Source organism: Natrix helvetica (genome assembly GCF_964273705.1).
Source record: "Natrix helvetica genome assembly, chromosome: 4".
In the NCBI taxonomy this organism is placed as follows: Eukaryota; Metazoa; Chordata; class Lepidosauria; order Squamata; family Natricidae; genus Natrix; species Natrix helvetica.
This window is the reverse complement of record NC_138550.1, coordinates 16,652,780-16,668,648: the sequence shown is the minus strand read 5'-3', so window position 1 is coordinate 16,668,648 and position 15,869 is coordinate 16,652,780. Positions and strand designations below refer to the sequence as shown.

At 40.9% G+C, this 15,869-nt stretch overlaps 1 protein-coding gene across 1 annotated transcript in view; it reads left to right on the top strand.

Annotated features, from left to right (window-relative positions):
* The window catches only part of PDGFD (platelet derived growth factor D), a 188,073-nt gene extending 184,433 nt beyond the window's left edge, over positions 1–3,640 (top strand). The window contains exon 7 of the mRNA XM_081952375.1: positions 3,104–3,640. Within this exon, the coding sequence (XP_081808501.1) occupies positions 3,104–3,238 (135 nt within the window). The 3' untranslated portion in view covers positions 3,239–3,640. The remainder of the gene's footprint in view (positions 1–3,103) is intronic.
* The last annotated feature ends 12,229 nt before the right edge of the window (positions 3,641–15,869 follow it).

Here is a 15,869-nt window from a genome sequence, read left to right as displayed (position 1 = left end):
AAGATTGATGTGAACTCAGGAACGGATCATTTTTCTTCTTCCTTCTCCTCTATCTCTTCCTCCTCCTCCTCCTCTTCCTCTTCCTCCTCCTCCTCCTCCTCCTTCATCCTCCTCCTCCTCCTCCTCTTTCTGTGTATGTATGTATTATCTTTCTCTGTGTGTATGTATCTGTGGACCACTGCCAGTTCCGCAAGGGACTGAATTTCAGAATTAACCTTACATGCAGGGCAGATGAGAATCCCTTTTTTCAATACCTTAAGAGAGGAAAGGGCCAGCTGAGAAGCTTTCCTTTTTTCTCCTTTTTTTTTATTTATTTGATTACTAGCTGTTAACCTGGCGTTGCCTGGGTATTTGTTTACCCCAATCCTGCATTAGACATTCACAAATATCCGGACTGAATGTAATTTCTAATGTTGGATTTTCCCCCTTACCAGACGGAGCCCCCTTGTGGAGTACTGTGAGGCCATTACCATGGCAACTCCACTGTGCTGTGCAGTAGAAGCCATTTTAAGGCAGTACAGTAGAAGCCATTTTAAGGCACCACAGGCTGTATCATAACAGAACACCCTCCCCTAGGGGTGTGTCACCCCCCCCCCCCAAGAGTATTTGTTTCCAGAGAGTAAGACATCTGTGTACCGAGTTTGGTTGAAATTGCTCGAGGCATTCCAGAGTTATGCTGGGACATATACACCCACAGCTCTGTGTGTGTGTGTGTGTGTGTGTGTGTGTGTGTGTGTGTGTAAAAAAATAAGGTTCCCATGTATAGTATTTCTTAGTGAGAATAAGTCCTTTAGAGTGACAGTTGCCACAGATATATTAATACATGAATGTGAGCGAGTGAATACCTGTGAAACTAAGATTACTGCCAATAGCCTGATCATCCATCCCTAATGATAAACCACAATTCTCAACACAATTTCAACTCTGAGCCTCAAATTTAATCTATTTCCATATAAACTTCATTTTAAAAATCTGTCATTCATCCGGTGGATTGTTCAACCCTCACTAGTAAATCAAAAAGGTGTTTTTTTTAAAAAAGAAAAGAAAAGAAGAACAGAAATATAAAGAGTGATGGAGTTTGTATGTCAAGGCAATTCTTCACCAAAGGAAAGCACCTAAGTAAAACCCATCAGGGGTTTTCAATGGAGTCACAAGGCAGAAATTCTGGACAGGCTCATATTTTTCTCCTTCTTCTATATTGTCAATTCTATGGGAACGCATAAGGACATCATAATATTTTATATTCCTATAAACCTGGCATACCAGTTGTACTTTCCATCTCAGTTTTATTATCATGGGTCTACGTTCAGGACTGATATGGCCTTCAACGTATTAAGGGATCATGAGAAGAATGTTTTCTTCAGAGCTCCACAGTTACTGTAGTAATTCATTAGACCTGGCAATTGTGCCTCACATCTTAGATCGTTGATGGGTGCTACCTTCACTGTTTTCTACCACTACCCTGTTTCCCTTATCTGACCTCCCCAGATAATAAGCCCAATTGGGCTTTTGAGTGCATGCGCTAAAATAAGTCCTCCCCTGAAAATATTGCAACACAGCAGCAGCAATGAGGTGACCACTTTCGCCACCTCCTGCATCTCAAAAATAATAGGACCTCCCCAAAAATAAGGCCAAGCGCTTATTTCGGGGGGGGGGGGTCAAAAGAAAATAAGACCCTGTCTTATTTTTAGGGAAACATGTTACTTTTCCCGCATCAGACATAAAGTTGTACATTCTTTTGTGCCTCTTTTTCCCCAGATTCTCCATTCACACATATACATTGTGCACAGTTATAACCAAAGTCCAAACACTGCAATCTTGCTCATAGGGGGATTGTTCCAGCTCCATGACTATTTTGGTTACCATTACCCATAATCTTCTTTTCAGCTATACAGCTTCCTTTTGGAGATGTGTTAATAAAAATCATAGGGCTGGGGAAAAAAACAACAACAAAGCCACCAAATTTAATCTTTTATTATTGCAGGAAACCAGATTAAAACTTCCAAATAGCCAAACTCTTCTTTGTTTCTAGCAAAGAAGCATCCATCATTCCACCAAGGAATTGTCTCCACTATCAATTTACCCTGTTTATATTCCAAAGAAGGGAGTGGTGAAATGATGAGTGAGAGTGAAAATTATGAAGTTCCAAACTGGTTGTAGAAGGGGTGTCAAGCTCAAGGCCCGCGGGCCACATATGGCCTGCAGAGTGCTTAGATCTGGCCTGTGGGGCTGCCCTGGAAACAGTAAAGGACCAGTCCGCAGTGCCTCTGCCATCTAAAACAGAGCTTTTGAGGGCCGTGCAAGGCCCTCCCATGCTCCATTTTTGGCTGCAACTGCCTCTTGCAACCCTCTGCCAATGAAAACATAGCTAGGGAGGGCGGTGTGTAGCCTTCCCGACCTCCGTTTTCGCTGACAGAGTGATCGGGCCACCACAGAGCCCTCCAACATGAGTGACATTGATCTGGCCATGCCTACCATGGCCACCCCTACCTGGCCTTCCGAGGTCAAAGGTAACCCTGATGCAGCCCTCAATGAAATCGAGTTTGACACCCCTGGGTTATAGTTAAAATAAGCATCTTCTCTTATCTTTTTTCAGTTGTAGGGCCATATGCCTCAAGCAGAGATTTTGTAATGATTAGTCATAATTTCTCTTTTTTGGGGGGCGGGGGGTGTCCTCATTTTTTTATCCCAGTTACCACCACGTCCTCCTTTTCCTCCATTTCCTCATCCTGCTTTCTCTTTTCTTCTTCTCCCTTTTCCTTTCTCCCTCTTCTGCTTTCCTAAGAATGATTACCAGGGAAATTACTTTTACCAAACATTCTCACTTCAAAATTGATGAAATTATCTTGAAGTTAACCCAAGCGGTCCTACGCTCATTGCCTCCCCTTTCCTACATTTTCAAAATACCTGGAGGATTCTAGATGTAAGTTGATGGGGGCGGGGAGGGGAGGTTCTTTTTAACTTGAACCAGACACACACCAGATCAATATGTAATCAAAGGCTGAAGAATAATATTGCCTTTCCACATGATTGAGAGGTGGTGTACCTAGAAGATTCCTACATGTTCTAATTACCTTCTGATTCCTTTTTTTTATCTAACCAGGTGCTGAGATTTATCCCCGAAGCAGGTCATCTCAGGAGGAGGGGCAAAACCAAGCACAATATGTCACTGATCGATATTCAACTGGAGCACCATGAACGCTGCGACTGTGTCTGCAGTGCAAGGCCCCCACGATAAAAGCAGAGTGTCTGGTTTTATGCGCAACCTAAAAAGGGAACTCTTTCTCTTGGGAGAAGGAGCTGTCCATGCGGATTTGCCCAGCGACCACCGAACTATGCTAAAAGCCTGCCTTGATTTGAAGTGCTAAATGCCAATGACAGCTTACCCTTTAATAAAGCAGATTGACAACTCTGAAATGCAAATCTGGGATTGAGTTTAGAAAACAAATGAACTCGAGGGCTGAAAGTTTTCAGGCCTACGATGAAAATTGAGCTGCACGATGGCTGCACTCTTTCGGCTGAGTTCCTTAGTTGGCTTTTACAATTCTTCATGCGTGCATGTACTCACAATACTTTTGCACAAAAATCCTTTGCACAAACACACTTAAGCACATTTACAGTCCAATTTAAAAGGGGGAAAGAAATCATGTACGTGCAAAATGGCTGATTTAGCCATTTTAGCCATTTAGCCAAATTAGCAAAATGGCTGATTTATAGACAGCCACCAACACATACAGGTATATTAGGTTTACAGAACTTTGGTGCTGCAGTAGAAATATAAAAGTAGCAATAGTATCTAGCAGCTAGCCATGCAGGAATCACACTTAGATGTACGCCTTACAGTAGCCCGATCACAGCAAGCAAAGTTTGAACTTTAAGCAAGCTGGATCCAAGGCTGCTGGAGTCCACATAGGTAGTCCTCGACTTATGACCACAGTTGGGACCAGAACTTCCATTACTAAGCAATAGAGTCATTAAATGAGTCATCACATTATTGCATCTCATTTCATGATCTTTTTTGCCATGGCCATTAAAAGCAAATCACACAGTCTTTAAGTGAATTTGGCTTTACTCCCTGGCTTTGCTACTCAGAAGCCAGCTGGGGAAATTGCAGCTGGGGATCACACAACCCCAGGATGCTGCAACCAGTGTAAATACATGACTGTTGAAAATCTACTGCATCGTGATCAAGTGACTACAAGGACATTGAGGCACCATCATAACTTTGAATGGTCACTAAATGAATGGTCGTAAGTCGACGACTACCTGTATATAATCCGGTTATTTACATAGATATATGAATCATTCTTCCCTGAACTGGTCCTGTTCCCCCAAAGTACAGGTTTCAAAATGCCATGCTGATATTCATTCAAATTATCACCTTTTTATGGGTTGCAAAGTTGTCACCAAACATTTCTGAATATTTTTGGAATAGAATCAATCTATTCTCGAGAGCTGTGCTCTTCTTCAGACAGTAGTCTAAAGGTCCCTATACTTCCCATTTTAAAGTTTCAGAAAAAAAACTTTGTAGAATTGTTGCTATCCAAATCAGAAAGATTCGTACCCCAGCCTTGTAAATAAACACATCTTTTGAGTTTTGGCAACTTTTCCCAAATCAGAAAGATTCGTCCCCAGCCTTGTAAATAAACACATCTTTTGAGTTTTGGCAACTTTTCCCAAATCGGTTCCTTCCAGATGTATTATTCTGTTTTCCCCAAAATAAGACCCAACTAGAAAATAAGCCTTAGCATGATTTTCATAATATAAGCCCTAACCCAAAAATAAGATCCAGTTAAGATTGTCAACCAGATGGACGATTTAGTACTATATTTCCCACAAAACAAGACCTAACCTAAACAATGTGTCCTTTGGAGCAACAATTAATATAAAACCCAGTTTTATTTTCGGGGAAACATGGTAGAATCAAATTAAGAATCCTGGAAGTAGCCCAACACATATGGAGAACCTCAAGTTGGAGAAGAAAAGCTACACGAAGCCCTTCAACACACGTTTGGGCTGAAAGGAAGCGATATTCTCAATCACCTAATTCAGTGGTTATAACTTCGATAAGCTCTTCAAATCTGAATTTCATGTCAATCTGATTTAGACAAACCCAAGTAGTGCATACATTTTTTTTTCTTCAAATGCAATAGTTTGAGTTCAAAATGGGCTGTTCCATCCTATGAGGGCTGTTTCAAACTGAGAATATTTGTGGTATAATTGGAATAGCTTGCTGGGAGACTAAATTAACCTCTCAATTTCGAAACATATTTCAAATCAACACTTTTCCCTTTCCTAACAAGGACACAGAACTCCAGACATAAAGAAGCAAGGCATCTAACTAAAATTCCAAATAAAATGTATCTTGTTTATTGAGAGCCATGCAGATCCAAAAGCTGGGATTGGAGCTGGGATTTCTTGCTTCTCTCTCCTTCTCTCCCATGTTATATAGTATTGTGTGTTCAAACTGTATCTAATTCTAATAAACTTGTCATTCGAATAACAAGGCTTGCCATTCATATAACATAACCTTCCCAAACTGGTTTCCAGCTACCCTGGACTATAATATCTAGACCAGGGGTCTCCAACCTTGGCAACTTTAAGCTGGAGGACTTCAACTCCCAGAATTCCCAGCTGGGGAATTCTGGGAGTTGAAGTCCTCCAGGCTTAAAGTTGCCAAGGTTAGAGACCCCTGATCTAGCCAATTTTAGTCCATGAACTCTAGACCAAACTAGCTGGAACAGGAACTGTAGTGGAGATATATGAAAGACAGAAGATTGGTATAAAGGGAATCTTCGATTTATATCACAGTTGAGCCCAAAACTTCCATTGTTAAGTGAGTTTTGCCCCCATTTTACCATCTTTCTTCCCACACTTGTTAAGGGAATCAATGCAGTTGTTGAGTTAGTAACCCGGTTGTTACGCGGATGTGGCTTATCTATTGACTATGCTAGTCATCACAAAATGTAACCCTGGGACACTGCAGCCATTATACAAAGACAAATTCCTTGTGTGTCCAATCACACTTAGCCAGTAAAGATTTCTATTCTATTAAATATGAGTCAGTTGCCAAGAATTTCAATTTCAAGCACGTGACCATGGGGAAATGGTCCTAAGCATGAAAAGGATCATAAGTCCTTTTTTTTCCCAGTGTCATCCTAACTTTGAAGGGTCACTAAATGAACATTTGTAAGTCAAGGATTACCTGTATAGCTTTCGAGAGTTCAAAAGTGCCTCATATGCTTTTTGGAAAGCTGTGCAGGGTTTCATGTCCAAAGTCAATAAGATTCTTCAAAGCACACCAGAATTAAAACATGGACCTGGGGTCTTTTTGCCTTTGAACAGGAAGTGCTGCATAATATTATTTAGCTGCAATCTTCACAATAATTGGCAAATCAATATTTTTTACGCTTCAAAGGCAGCCCCATAGCTGATACAGCTCTTTCACAACGAAGATGAGATCCGTACCGTTGACTTCTAGTTCTGTCTTCTGAAGGGCAGATTTAAAAATCAGTATAATTTCAAGTACATACAGAATGCAATACTCTTCACATTACGCAAAACAGCATTAGTTAACTGCCATCAGCAGTGGTTCCCATGGCTGGCTGTAATTTCCTGGGACTTAAAAGAAAAAGAAAAAAAGAATAATTGGAATTGTATTTTGAATGAGTAGTTTATTGCCTTGAGCCTTACTTAGTTTTGCAAAATAAATGTGTTTTGGGTTCATACAATATTAATAACATTCATTCAGTTCCTGGATGTTGATAAAGGATTTGAAAAGCTACAGGATGGTTTCCTATGGTTTTGAATCTCTAATAGGAAATGTTCTTGATTGACTATATTTTCCAATTATTTTGTATGCGTATATGTTCTGTACTTGTTAAATGCACACATATACTAACTCATTTCTTGTCTGAGGTGTCTAAATAAAAGTGTAAGGCAGTGTGTGGTTAAGAGAACTGAATGTTTGATTTTAAATGTAAAGGAGAAAATAGGTAGAAAGTTTCCATTGATAAAACTACACTTTATATTTTTCTTATATTGTTTTCTGATTCCGTGCTTAAAGGAAGAAAAAATGGTTTTACAATAGCATTTCATGTATAAAACTAAATTTGGCTTCTTATCAGGTAATATTGTGAATTTCTAAACTACTATTGTTCTGCTATTCTCTTAAGTTGGTTCCTTTTATTAAGATGAATGTTTTATCTGCTTTCTTGTTAACTTCATCAAATTCTTCCCAAAATACAGCTCAAATTTTGAAGAAGTTACCCCTTCCTATTGTAATATAAATATTTCTTCTGTGTTTCTTTGTTTTCGGTCCTTTCTACGAAATCTGCTTATCTCTTTACTCAGTTGCCTTTTGAGGCGCTTAATTCAGCATACACATTTTATTTTAAAGGAGTAGTTATTAAGTCAAAGATGTATTAACCCTTATATTTTAAAAAGATTATTCCCTAAATACCTTGGTCAATATGTCCCACATTTCCATATGGAAACTGAGAAAATAGTGTATTGAACTAGTTCCTGTATCATCTGTAATGGAAATTATTAACTAAACCATTGTTAATAATTTAGTTAAAAGCAATTGTTTAGTTAACTAAACTGTTGCTGGTACTGTTTAACTGGATTATGAATTTGATGTAGCTTGACTAGAGCTTTGAATCTTGACAACTCTGCTTCGAAGAAAGATAATTATGGAATTACTCATTTTAAAGTATAAGCATTCAGTAAATAAAAGCAGGCCAAATATTACAAACTAGTCCTTAATTAATTACTGTCTTTCAGTAACATTTCTGGCAACTTCAGCATAGTGACATTGGTCTAGTAAACCAGTCATGTGGTGGAATGCACTGAATCGACTACAATTTGACATTTTGAAAATAACTGTTAATATTGCTATTTTTGTGGTGTGTTCAGTCATTTGTTTCTTAACTAAAGCATGTTTTGGGCAAAAGAGAGAAAGGGGGAGAATTCAATCTATTGACAGTTTGATTCGGTTCATAACAGATAGGGGAAAAAAACCTTTATTCCCAAGTATTAAACAAATTGGAGAGATATAAGGGCCAAATGCATTTGTCTAAGGGGAGGGCAAATGGGAAAATATACATATTGCAATTTTACAACACGAGCCTTTTTATGATATTGAACACACATTTATGGTCCCAGGGGTGCTTTTTCAAAAGGCAACGGGACTTTCTTTGTTTTTGCTTTGAAGACATTCCGGTTCTCATCCAAGAAGCTTCTTCAGTTCCTCAGAAGCATTCTTGGATGAGAAGCGAAACGTCTTCAAGCAAACACAAAGAAAGTCCAGTTGCCTTTTGATAAAGCACCTGTGAGACAACCATGACCTGGATGATGGAGAATCTCCATAGACACCTAGACAGTACAAAAGTCACTGCTAGTGTCATGGTATCATTGTGCATGTTTCATTAATCTGGTGAAAATTCCAAATATAGTTGATGCATTACATCAGCTGACTGATTATATGACAGTGCTTTCTAAGTATCTTGCCGTACTAAATGTACAAATCAAACAAGATATTTAAAATCAAGAACAGGAAAGGGGAGAAAACAGGCAGTAGAAACTAATTACTGGTGGAGAAGAAAATATTGATATTATATGAATGTGACCTACCAGCAAAAGCAAAAGAGTTTTCAGAGAAACTCTTGTTGGTGGATTATAATTACCATCATCACAAGAAAGAATTGGGATTGTATAAATATGTATATATGAGCTTCATCACAGATATTGTGCCTGTGCCTGTGTTCTAGGACACTACAGTCTACACTACAACTATACTATAAATTAGCATTTTAATTGACCCACATCCTTAGGGAAAGCAAGAATCGATAATGTAAGTAAGCAAAAGTAACATAAGCAAAATGCACAGTGTAGCTGCCTCCAATGTCTCTCTCTTGTGTCAACATATTCTGTCCATAAGAGCCACGATGGTGCAGTGGTTAGAATGCAGAACTGTAGGCTACTTCTGCTGATTGCCAGCTGCCTGCACTTTGGCAGTTCGAATCTCACCAGGCTCAAGGTTGACTCAGCCTTCCATCCTTCCGAGGTGGATAAAAGGAGGACCCAGATTGTTGCGGGCAATATGATAACTCTGTAAACTGCTTAGAGAGGGCTGTAAAACTCTGTGAAGTAGTATATAAATCTAAGTGCTATTGCTATATTAGCATAGACTACATTGCCAATATATAATGATCCATGTAAGATGAGTGAGATCCTATATACATACTCAATACCTAGAGATGTTTAGATATTCCACAACTATCAGCATATCGTGTTGTGCTAGCTCAGAAAGGGCATCCTCTTGATCTTCTACTATGCCATTTAGATCCTATTATTTGGGGGGATTGCACTTTTCAAAAAAAAAGCAATACTGTGGTTTATATCGAGTTGATAAGACAAATTGATAGCCCAGGAACGAAAATGGATGATCCCACTGTAAATTATTGGTCATGTGTTTTCATCACAATCCTCTCAAAAGTTCTCCTACACCCCTGCTGGAGCTGTATAAAAGCAAAGTAAACAATGCAATATGTATTGCGATTATGAAGTATTCTGTCTCTCTGTTTGTGTCTTTTTTTGATATTAGATCTCTTGTACAAATGCAATTTTCAATGCTTCTGGAAATAGGATTGGGGGGAAAAAAATCACTGTAATCTTGTTAGGATCAAACTTGCTATCTTGTGCAATTTATATATGTATTGTTTTTTTTATTGTATCCCTAAAATGCTGCCTTTTATAGAGTGAACACTTTAGTAGCACAGCACATATAATTGTGTTTTAAAGTCAATTACAAATAAACAAGCTTTTGAAGGAAGAATGCTGGATTTATTAATATGTGTCGTGTTATTAAATTCTGCTGAAAGGGTGATTTAAGCACTACTCTTTGTTCTTTTGTCTTCCTGGTCAGCAAGTGCCCAATTTCATGCAAAGCCTTGGACTTCACGCAATTTCCTTTCCTCTAAACTAATCCAGGTTTATTCCCAATCATCCAGTTAATGAAATCAGAGGATGAAAACACCCTTTCCCCCTAAATTATGGATACTTGTTCTTAAGCATCACAGTGTCAAAATAACAAAACATCTCAATGCAGACTGTAACCTTTTGTAATGACAATGTGATAACTCTCACAAGTGTCAAGAGGCAAAATTTGTATCACACTATTTACTCTCCCCCCCCCCCCAAGAGATCTGTGCCTAACTGTTCATAAGAAGAGACAGATAGTTTGCTTTGATGGAAGCAACTTGTTATTTAAAGGAGCCATTTAATCATGCAGCCATGAGGACTAGTCACCTGTTGCATTTTTGAAAGAACAGAATAACCTCTGTGCACGGTACAAAGAAGTCACAATCAAAAGGACCCATAATCAAGGATAAGGGGTAGCATTCAATCTGGCGTATCAGTATAACCCTACAAGACACTTTTACATGTAGGCCGATACTGCAGGCTATCTGGATTCTCAAATCTGCCAAAACTGGTTTCCTAGGAAGTGGCTCACTGAGATTGAAAATACAGAATAACAGAGTTGCAAGGGACCTTAGAGATCTTCTAGTCCAAGGCTCTGCTCAGTCAGGAAACCCTATATCATTTCAGACAAATGATTGTCCAATATCATCTTTAAAACTTCCAGTGTTGGAGCATTTACAACTTCTGGAGGCAACTTGTTCCACTGATTAATTGTTCTAACTGTCAGGAAACTTCTTGGTTCTAGGTTGCTGCTCTCCTTGGTTAGTTTCCATTCATTGATTCTTGTCCTGCCTTCAAGTATTTTGGAGAATAGGTTGACCTCATCTTCTCTGCGGCAGCCCCTTAGATATTGGAAAACTGCTATCATGTCACTCTAGTCCTTCTTTTCATTAAACTAGACGTATCCAATTCCTGAAACCGTTCTTCATATGTTTTTAGCCTCCAGTTCTCTAATCATCTTTGTTGCTCAATTCTTATTACACAGTGATGCAAGATCACTTTTGAATTAAAAAGTTTCCAGGTTCAGTTTTCAGTGTGTCGCCTTTAGATAGCATTCATTTACAAATAGTATACAAACATTTCACATCACAAACTATTATCATTTATTGGTGAGATTCACAGCCTTTGGGGCTGGTTGGTAGCTCAACAGCTCGAGTCCTAACCAAGGACCTAGGAACTCTTAAGGTAACATCAGAGGATATAAGCTGTTCCAAGTAGGGTGATTTTTTGTAGAGTCAGAATGTTTAAGTCTGATAAATTTAGAATTCCCAAATAATGAGGTAGCCCTTTAGGTATTGCTCCAAGAGCTCCAATTACAATCAGGACAACAGACAATTTATTTTTCCACAATCACTCAACTTCAATTTTCAAGTCCTGGTACTTTGTGATTTTTTCTTGTTGCTTATCTTCAATTCGGGCATCACCAGGTATTGCAATGTCAATGAACCAAACTTTTTTTTCTTTTCAACTATTGTTATGTCAGGTGTGTTGTAGGCCAAGTGCCTGTCAGTCTGAATTTTGCAATCCCACAAGATCTTGACTTTTTCATTCTCTAGAACCTTCTCAACCTGATGTTCCCAGTGGTTTTTGCTGTATTCAAATCAAAACTTCTGGCACAATTTCCAGTGAATGATTTTAGCAACTCGGCCATGGTGTTGTAGGTAGTCAGTTTGTGAAATCATTATTATTATTATTGTTGTTTTTGTATATACATACTCAATACCTTTCTTATAGTCTATCCAAGCCATGAACAGGTTGATTCGTCTTTTCTTTGAATTCTTTAGGATTAGCTTGTCAATCATCAGTTGTTGTTGTTGTTGTTGTTGTTGTTGTTGTTATACAATTGTATCACAGCGGCCAGTATTATTTTCGTAATATACGTGCGGATATTATTATTATTATTATTATTATTATTATTATTATTATTATTATTATTATTCGATTGTATCACAGCGGCCAGTTGTTTCGCAGGATTTGGCATTGATTACTAGATGGGTCCCACCCAGGGACCTAGGACGTCGTAACGTATTTTCGTAATATACGTGCAGATCCAAGCAGCTTTTTGCATTTGACTGATGGTGATTTTGTCAAGTTTTAACTGTTTTAAATGTAATTCCAGTGCTTTTAGAATAGCACCCAGTGTGCTGATTACCACTGGAATTACCACTGCTGGTTTGTGCCATAATCGTTGAATTTCAATTTTTAAGTCCTGGTATTTCGTGACTTTTTCATGTTCCTTCTCGGCGACCCTGCTATCACCTGGTATTGCGATGTCTATGATTGTAACCTTATTTTTCTCAACCAGTGTGATGTCTGGTGTGTTATGCACTAGTATTTTGTCTGTTTGTATACGAAAATCTCACAGGATCTTGACCATCTGATTTTCGGTGACTTTTTCAGGCTTATGTTCCCACCAGTTTGTTGTTGTTTTAATATTATATTTTTTGCACAAATTCCAAGATGATTGATTGCACAGTTAGCCAAGTTTTTGCACTGGATTTGGTATTTTAGTGATACACTGTTCAACCTGAACAGTCAAATCAAATCTTTGGGTACGTGGAAGGTGAAAAGGAAGCAGTGGCTAAGGATATCCTACATTAAACACTTTGGGTGAGAGAAAATTTTCATTGGATTTCATCAAATCTTGCAGGATCCCTTTTGCAATCCACGGCTCCAGATGCAGAAAGCATGAATGTATGCAACTTCTGTAGCAAGCAAGCACAAAGTGGAATCTAACAGACATCAAAGAGGTCAAAGGAGGATTAGGAATGTTTTTTCAGGTGCCTAATCTAGTCTTTAAAATGCAACATCATTTATGAGAACTTGCTCTGTCCCTGACCAGCCAGAACAATTTATTCCTCTCTCTATCACATCCTTCCCCAAAATGAGTTCAAAAGCAGCTTATATAATTAAAGTACCGCCACAGTAAAAGCACATAATAATAGAATTGTCAACAATGCAGAGCCCTCAGCAACATTGAGTGAATACTAAAACCAAAAAAGTCTCAGAAAATAACAAGGTATTTTGAAACTAATACGAGCAGGTTTCAGGGGAAATGGGCCAATTTTTTTTCCTTTATAAAAACGGGAGGCACTCATATATATCATTGTCCAAATCAGAACCAAGGCAATTCAAGGTGATTCTATAATCATTTCAATACCTATTGGATCCAGATGCACAAAACATAATTTTAGACCATAGGCAGCCATCCCTGTCAGCCTAATAAATTGATGCAATATCCCATCCATATGAAAGTGGGACTTGCTTATGGATACTAAATGTTTAATCTGATAAACAAAATGTGCACCCAGCACATTTCCCCTCAAATTTCTACAGCATGAGGGCTTTAGGAATTTGTACTATATCCTCACTGCATTACTCCCTTGTATGCTACCGGTACAAAGCAGAGGTGGTATTCAACAGGTTCTGATCAGTTCTGGAGAACCGGTAGTGGAAATTTTGAGTAGTTCGGAGAACCTCTGACTGGCCCCGTCCCCATCTATTCTCTGCCTCCCGAGTCCCAGCTGTTCAGGAGGAAATGGGGATTTTGCAGTATCCTTCCCCTGCCATGCTCACCAAGCCATGCCCACCAAGCCACGCCACGCCCACCAAGCCACGCCCACAGAACCAGTAGTAACAAAAATTGAATTCCACCACTGGTACAAACTCTATCAAGAGTTAAGTCATTACTTACCATAGGAAGTCCTCACTTAATGGCCACAGTGGGGCCTGACAATGCTGCTGGTGAGCAATGTAGTCAATAATAATAATAATAATAATAATAATAATAATAATAATAATAATAATAATAATAATAATAATAATAATTTTATTTGATTAGCCGCAACCCTCTCCCGAAGGACTCGGGGCGGCGTACAATCAAAACAAATAAAATACAGATAGAGACAACATACATACATAAGAAACAAAGACATCTACATGTGCATGGAGGAGGTAGGCTAATAAGTGAAGACAATTAAAAAACACAATTTAAAATCCCATTAAATAAAATTACCGAATTAAAAAACCCGTCAGGAGCATTATGCAGTTATGGTTGAGCCAGGCCAGCTATTTGGAATAGGTGGATCTTGAGCTTTATACGGAAGGAGCGGAGGTCAGTGGTGGTCCTAATATCCGGAGGGAGGTCATTCCACAGGGCTGGGCCCGCCACAGAGAAGGCTCTGCTCCTAGGCGCCGCCCCTCGGCACTGTCTGGTGGACAGCACCTGGAGAAGTCCCTCTCTGTGCGAGCAGATGGGTCGCAGGGATGTATGGGGCAGAATACGATCCCGCAGGTAACTAGGTCCTGAGCCATGGAGCGCTTTAAAGATCGTAATCAAGACCTTGAAACGCACCCGATAGACCACAGGAAGCCAGTGCAGCTCGCGCAGGAGAGGTGTCACATGGGAGTACCTAGTACTCCCCATAATCACCCGTGCGGCCGCATTCTGGACCAACTGCAGTCTCCGAGTGCATTTCAAGGGAAGCCCCATGTAGAGAGCGTTGCAGTAGTCCAGGCGAGACGTCACCAGCGCATGGGTGACTGTGCATAGGGCGTCCCGGTCCAATAGGGGGCGCAATTGGCGCACCAGGCGAACCTGGTGGAACGCCCCCCTGGCCACGGCTGTCACATGGTCATCCATGGACAGCCTGGCATCCAGGAGGACGCCCAAATTGCGCGCCCGCTCCACGGGGGCGAGTTGAATGCCCCCAATGGCCAGAGATGGAATTAACTGGTTGAACCGGGGGGCCGGAACCCACAGCCACTCCGTCTTGGAAGGGTTGAGCTTGAGTCGGTTGTCATCCATCCAGACCCATACGGCTTCCACACACCGGGACATCATTTCAACGGCCTCGTTGAGGTGGTTCGGGGTGGAAATGTACAGCTGAGTATCATCAGCGTACAGATGATATCCCACCCCGAAACCACGGATGATCTCGCCCAGCGGCTTCATGTATGTGTTGAACAGGAGTGGCGAGAGGACCGACCCCTGTGGCACCCCACAAGTAAGGGGGCTTAGGGTCGACCTCTGCTCCCCTGCCAACACACGTTGCGTCCGGCCAGAAAGGTAGGAGCCGAACCACCGCAAAACGGTGCCCCGGACCCCCAACCCCTCCAGTCGGTGCAACAGGATACCATGGTCGATGGTATCAAAAGCCGCCGAGAGGTCTAATAGGACCAGGATAGAGGAACAACCCCTATCTCTGGCCCTCCAGAAATCATCAACCAACGCGACCAAGGCCGTCTCTGTGCTGTGCCCGGGGCGAAAGCCGGACTGGCGCGGGTCTAGATAATCATTCTCCTCCAGATGTCGTGGGAACTGAGAAGCCACCACACTCTCTACAACCTTCGCCAGAAAGGGGAAGGTTGGAGACAGGACGATAATTGGCCAGCTCCGTAGGGTCCAGGGAAGGCTTCTTGAGCAAGGGTCTCACCACCGCCTCTTTCAAGGCGGCCGGAAGAGACCCCTCACCCAACGAAGCGTTCACTAGGCCCAGGAGCCAGTCGCGTGTGACCTCCCAGGATGCCAGTACAAGCCAGGAGGGACACGGGTCCAGTAAACATGTGGTAGGTCGCAGTCTTCCACGCAATCTGTCCAAATCCTCGATGACAGCCAAGTCAAACTCCTCCCAGAAAGGTTTCTCAAGACTCGCCACGGACGTCTCGACTGGGCCACTGAAGGGGACCCAATCCTTCCGGATTTGAGCGACTTTATCCTGCAGATATTTCCCAAATTCCTCTGCCCTACCCTGTAAAGGGGCCTCCCGCGGCCCCTGAAACAAGAGGGAGCGGGACACCTGAAACAGGGCGGCAGGGCGGTTCTCTGCGGATGCAATGAGAGCGGCACAATATTGGCGTTTGGCCGTTCTCAGTGCCACTAGGTA